Consider the following 6,355-nt stretch of genomic DNA (forward strand, 5'->3'; position numbering starts at 1 on the left):
GAGGGGAGGGGAGAGCAGGGGAAGGGAGGGGAGGGGAGAGCAGGGGAGGGGAGGGCAGGCAGGGGAGGGGAGGGGAGGGGAGGGAAGGGGAGGGGAGGGGACCAAGTCCTACTGAGTCTTCCTCCTAAATATATCTGGAATCTGTCTTTCACGTCATCCCCACCGATACCCCAGTTCATCACCATGATCACCTTCAGTCTCATTACCACCCCTCTTCCCCACCAGTCCATTCTGTGGACCACAGCCAACAACAATCTTTCTAAACCCAAATCTAATGTGTCTCCATCACCTCCCTTCCACGGCTCCCTACGGATCTGGGATAATGTCCAAATTCCTTCCTGTGGCCTCCCAGAGGGTGACACAGACCCGGCCCATTCAACAGGACAGTCCCCCACTGCCCATGCCTTGCCCCAAAGGGGCTCAAGACAGGCCTAGGGAGCGACAGGAGCTGGGTCCGATCCCAAGGCCTCTGCCGGGGGAAAGGGCTTTCCCCTGACACGGGGAGACGGGAGAACCCTGCGGGGTGATGTAGGGAAGGGAGAAGCTGTGTCCCATTTAACCTGGAACCCAAGGAGACAGAAAGGGCAAAAAGAGGCTGTGAGGAGGAGGCTGGGCGCTGGGGCCTGGGTGAGTCCCTGCCATTCACCAGCTGCCCCTTCCCTCTCTGTACAAGGGGGCAGCCACAGGCCCCCTTGGCCGTCCTGCCCTGGACGTGGAAGACTTGCACCCCCAGGACCAGCTGCTGCCAGGAGAGCTTTAAAAGGTTCCTCTCATGGCCGGGCACAGCGGCTCATGCCTGTAATCCCAGCATTTCGGGAGGCAGAGATGGGAGGAGATTGCTTGAGGCCAGGAGTTCGAGACTAGCCTGGCCAGCACAGCGAGACCCCATCTCTATAAAAATAAAAATTTAAATAAATAAAGGTTCCCCTCAGAACCAGGCACCAGGTTAAATCCTTCATATATGCCCCGAATCCTCCCCAGCGGTGAGGCCTTCCAAAACCACCCATTTTCCAGAGGGTGAAAGTAAAGCCCGTGAGAGGAGGTTTGCCCGAGGAAGGGGCCAGAACCGCGGCACTCGTCCCTGAACTCTCCTTCCCTTCCAGGGACTCTCCTGCCAAACAACCCCTTCGTCTTTACGGCCCGCTCCCTGGACTGCAAAGCTTCTGTTTAGATCCATGGAGTTGGTAGGCGGGTCTGACGGATGAGCAAACTGGTGCTCAGAGAGGCCAAGGGACTTCCCCAAGGCCACCAAGCCCGAGTGAGGACCCAGCCCCGCACCCCAGGGGATCGAGTCCTCTCCTAATAACACAGGTGATGGTTCTTGCCCAGATGCCCATCCCGATGCTGAGAGTCCACTTCAGTCTTCCCTGCTGCTGCTCTGCTCAACTGTCAGAAAAAGGAAAGGCCTCCTTGGTTCACGCCCACGCACACGGGATGTACAGGGACTGCAGAAGCGCTTGTGTCGGTCCGTTCCTCTCCTTGTGGCTCACCCTGTGCCTGGCTGTGGGCCCTCCATGTCCCCACATAGCTATCACACAACTCCCAGCTCTGTCCCAAGATGGGCTCCAGTGACGGCCTCCCAAAGGCAGCGGCTTGCCCCACCCTAGTTGAGCAGAGTCGGGTGGGGAGTGATGATCGGAGAATATTCCTCACCCTAGAGGAAGGGACCCTCATGGGCCCCAGGACAGTCCACAGCCAGAGACACCCAAGAGCCCAACTGCTGACCCCAACCTGGAGCCAGGGACCCATCCTCTGCTCGGGGTCAAGAGGCGTCAGCCGCGGGCTCCTGCCCTCCACAGGCTCCTGTGTGCCCGGCACCATTCTGGGCATCAGGGAAAAGGCAGAAGAGAGTCAAGGTTAACAGGCAAGGTCAAGGCAGAGCCTAGGCTGACCAAGAGGAACAGGGAGGAGCTGGCCACCCCTGAGTCCCAGACTGAGGGTCCCTGGGAAGTGCCGGCAAACATCATGGGGAGAAGGAGAAGGAGAGGGGAGGAAGGTAGAGGTTCTGTCTCTTGGGCCTGGCTGGCTTGGGCCCGCAGCGGCCTCAGAAGTCTTTAAGGGGATGCAGCTCAGATCACCACAAATGGCTTACACCCCCATGCCCGAGTTTTCAGATAACCCAGCTGCTTTCCTCCTGAGGCCAGGGATTCTATGTATCTCGTCCACTCCTCTGCCTCCACGCCTGGCACACAGTGAGCACTAAATCAACAGGCCAGGGCGGCTTCACAATTCACAAGTGGGGCTGGGTAGGCCGCTACATGTAAGAGCAGGCCCCTGCTGGGACTCGGGCACAGCAGTCATGGATGTCATCTTCTGCGTGCCAGGCACAAAGAACAGGGTCGTAGGAAGATTCCTCTGTGGAGAGAAGAAATTTGCCCACAAAATACACATAAGCCCAGTTCAAGAGGAAGCTGTATTGTACGGTCAAAATGATATATATTAAGGCCGGGTGTGGAGGCTCAGGCCTGTGATCTCAGAACTTTGGCTGGCCAAGGCAGGAGGATTACCTGAGGCCAAGAGTTTGAGCCAGCTCAGGCAACAGGGCAAGACCCTAGCTCTATAAAATTTTTTTTTTAATTAGCCAGGTGTGGTATTGCACGCCTGTGGTCCCAGCTACTGGGGAGACTGAGGCAGGAGGATTGCTTGGGCCCAGGAGGTCAAGGTTTAAGTGAGCCATGATTGCACCATTGCACTCCAGTCAGGTCAACACAGCCAGACCCTGTCTCCAAAACAACAACAACAACAAATAAGCATTAATATGATCACTGGCATTTACTGGCATTTACTGACCACATACCCCACGCCACATATCAGGTCCCACACTGCACATGACCCCGTTGACTTCTCACATCCTCTCAGTTCAGGTACCATGAGCACACCTATTTTGCAGATGAGGAAACTGAGGCTCAGGTAGGTGAGGGGACCGGCCCATCCTACAGCCAGGACACACAGGGATGCCAACAGCCTCACCAGCAGGTTGGAAGAGAGTGGGCCAGACCTCAGAGAAAGTGGACCGCCCGCAATGCTGACTGCCACTGTCTGTCTTGGCTGCAGGGTGAAGCCTCCTCTCCCTAACCTATTGCTGGTGGAAGGCTGAGGATTGGGTTAGGGTTTGGGTTAGGATTTGAGCCAGGTGGAATCCCAGTGTGTCCAGTGAGGGCCACACTGCTGGGGCCTTTAGACACTCCTGCTTCCTCACACACACAGACCACCACAGACAGAGTCAGAGACACCCACCAAGGACACTGCTGAGCACCGACTCGGACGTGGACCCATGGCACTGTGGCCAGCTATGCACGAGGTGGGCTAGGACCCCCAGCATACACCAGAACTGTGGTCTTCAATCGGGGCTCCCCAGGACCACAGTCTGCAACACAAACACGCATCAAGGATACAAATTCCTGGGCCCCAGCCAGACCCAAAGAATCGGAAATCTGGGAGGACAGCCCAGGTACCTTCATGTTTATTAATCAACCAGGAAATTCTGACATTTGAGAGTCCTTCCTGGGGCGCTTCTCTTGACCTTATACACAGAATCCCCCAGAACAAAGAGCAGATGGCTCCACTCCCCATTAGAAGGAAGCCCATCTGGGGCCGGAGAATAAGCTGGAGGCTTTCTCTGCTTGCTGTATTGGGAGACTTTTCATTCTGTGGACCTACTAAAGCCCAACACACGGGGAGAACACAGCTGTGAGTTCCACACACAAGGGCCTGCACTAGGGAGCTGACGTCAGCGCAGGAGGCAGACCGGAGGCCAACAAACCCACCGCCACCTCCAACAGCCCACCCCTAATAAGGGCTTCTACAGAGGAAAAGTCCCCAGGCCAACTCTCTCCCTGCCCAAAACTGTTCCACGTCTCCGAAGGCCTTTAAAAATAGCCCAGCCCAGCACCACAAGGGCCAGTTCCTAACAAAGCTTTGTTGACTCAACTTCTCTCAAAGTTGACAGATCTGCCCGGAGGAGGGGGCCGGACAGAATGATCACCGCAGGCCCTTCTCATTTAGAATCCACCATCATGGGCTTCTCACAAAAGCCAGAAAAAGACACATCCAGAAGAGCTTTTTTTTTTTTTTTTTTTTTTTTTTTGGAGAAGGAGTTTCCGCCTCACCATAACCTCCGCCTCCCGGGTTCAAGCGATTCTCCTGCCTCAGCCTCCCGAGTAGCTGGGATTACAGACATGCGCCACCATGCCCAGCTAATTATGTATTTTTAGTAGAGTCAGGGGTTTCTCCTTGTTGTTCAGGCTGGTCCACCTGCCTCGGCCTCCCAAAGTGCTGGGATTTCAGGCGTGAGCCACTGTGCCTGGCCCAGAAGAGCTCTTGGCATGAGCTCTGAGGTCTCTCACTAGCCTTGGAGCAGGACAGACTGGAGTTTGAGTCCTGGCACTGCCTGGTCACTGGCTGTGGGATCATGGGAATGCCACTTTGCCCCTCTGAGCCTTAGTTTCCCCATCTGTAAATAGAGATTGCAGCAGCACCCAGCCTGGTAGAGCAGTTGTGACGGAGTCGAGGTGCTAACGATGCCAAGAGTTTGGCAAGTGACATGCTCCATGAGCAGGAAACCTGGCTTCACTCCCCTGTCCCACCACGATGGAGGCATCCCATGCAGCCCATGCCCACCACTCCCGATGAAGCCCACTGTGTCCTCACTCTCCCCCGGCACAGGGACCCAGGAAGTCCACCTGCTGGCAGCTGTGGGCCACATCTGGACTTAGCTTGAAAGAGGCCCCAGCGAATCTCACAAAACAGCAGCCAGACTGAAATGGGCCACCCACCTGCCCACCTTGGAGAGAGGGTGACAGCAGCCCCTGTGCCCAGGGGCTTCACCCCTTCCAGGTAGCAGCTCCTGGGATGTGAGCTCCATGCTGCAGAATTCCACAGGAGAAGGGCCAGCACCTCGCAGCAGACTAGCACCCGTTCTGGAAAGCCCCCTTTGTTCCAAGCACGAGGGGTGAGGGGCATGGAGCTGAAGCGTGGGCTTGGACAGACCTGCAAACGTGCCCAGAAGACCGATGGAGTTGGGGGGAAGCGGGGAGCAGAGGTTGTGCAATGCACCACCAGGAGCTGCCTCCCCAGCCTCCATCAACACATGGGGCTGGCGGTCAAGCTGCTGCCTCCAGGGGTGGTGCAGAGGGCCTGGGCCCACGCAGCTGCCCGGGGATGGGTTCTGAATTCCAACCCAAGCCCAGAGCCACTGTCCCCTTCCAAGTCAAACACCCAGGCAGAGGTCCTTCCAGGCCCCGATGCGGAAGCCTTCCCTCTCAGCATCCCCTGGGTGGTCTGGACCCATTGCCATTAACCCCTGGTATGCCAGGGCACCTCCGGAGATGCTGCAGGGAAGGGGGAAGCCTGATATGGAGAAATTGGGGCTGCAAGGGGACTGCAGAGTTGTGAAGTTGGGCAAGTGGAGGGAGACACACTGAGACTGATCTGGAGACATCCAGAAAGGACAGGCCCTCCTCCTCCGGGCAGCCCGCGACAGCTAATGATCACACACGGCCCAGATCGCCCGGGCTGTAGAAACCCATTTCCCGGTCTGGCAGACAGAGATGGGGCCAGGGAGAATCCAGCCTGTAAGTGCTGCAACCCACAGGGTGCCGGGGACCCTTCGCCGCCGTCACCGCGCGACAGGCGCTGTGCCAAGTCTCGCCACCCCCCACACACGAACGGGGCCAGGGAGGGGGCGACAGGCCAATCTCGCAGCAGCAGCGGCGGCGGCATCGTGATGCATGAATCACCAGCCCCGCGCACTAGTGCCAGTCGGCTCCGCGCAGCCAGGCGCCCCCTCCCGGGACCACCGCCCCGCCCTCGCAACAGCCCCTGCCTGTTGGGACAGCTCTGCGGAGAGGGTGCCGCCAGGAGGCTGGGGTTGCCCCTCCGGACCTGGGGGTGGCGCCGCGCACGCCGACCGGCGCGCACTCCCCGGGCTGGGGGTGCCAGAACAATGGGGCCGGGCGGGGGGCAGGGGCGCGGCCGGGGAGCCTCCGAGGGGCCCACGGCGGAGGCCAGGCGGGGAGGACGGAGCGGAGGCGGCGGCGCGGAGCGGGTAGCGCGCGGGTCCGGGGGGCGGGGGCGGGGGCGGCGGGCGTGGGGGTGACCGGGAGGCGCGGGGCACCGGCCAGGGACCCGGAGCACTCACAGTAGGTCTTCCTGGTCAGCTCCTCCACAACTTCGGGCTTCAACTTGCTGTTGGATTTCCCCATCCTCGGCGGCCGCGGCCCCCGCCCCCCCCCGGGCCGGACCCGGTTGGGGCGCCCAGCGGGAGCGGCTGGGCCGGGCGGGCCGGGCCGGGGCCGCGCCTTTGTCTGCGGCGCCCGCGCTGCGCTGCGCGGCTGTCGGCGCCGGGGCGCTCGGG

The 6,355-nt window shown here is 59.5% G+C and overlaps 1 protein-coding gene across 1 annotated transcript in view; it reads right to left on the bottom strand.

The window, feature by feature from the left end:
* NCS1 (neuronal calcium sensor 1) overlaps positions 1–6,285 on the bottom strand; it is a 65,907-nt gene extending 59,622 nt beyond the window's left edge. Inside the window, exon 1 of the mRNA XM_025359613.1 lies at positions 6,140–6,285. Within this exon, the coding sequence (XP_025215398.1) occupies positions 6,140–6,203 (64 nt within the window). The 5' untranslated portion in view covers positions 6,204–6,285. The remainder of the gene's footprint in view (positions 1–6,139) is intronic.
* Between the last annotated feature and the right edge of the window lie 70 nt (positions 6,286–6,355).

The sequence above is a fragment of the Theropithecus gelada genome, chromosome 15 (genome assembly GCF_003255815.1).
Source record: "Theropithecus gelada isolate Dixy chromosome 15, Tgel_1.0, whole genome shotgun sequence".
NCBI lineage: Eukaryota > Metazoa > Chordata > Mammalia > Primates > Cercopithecidae > Theropithecus > Theropithecus gelada.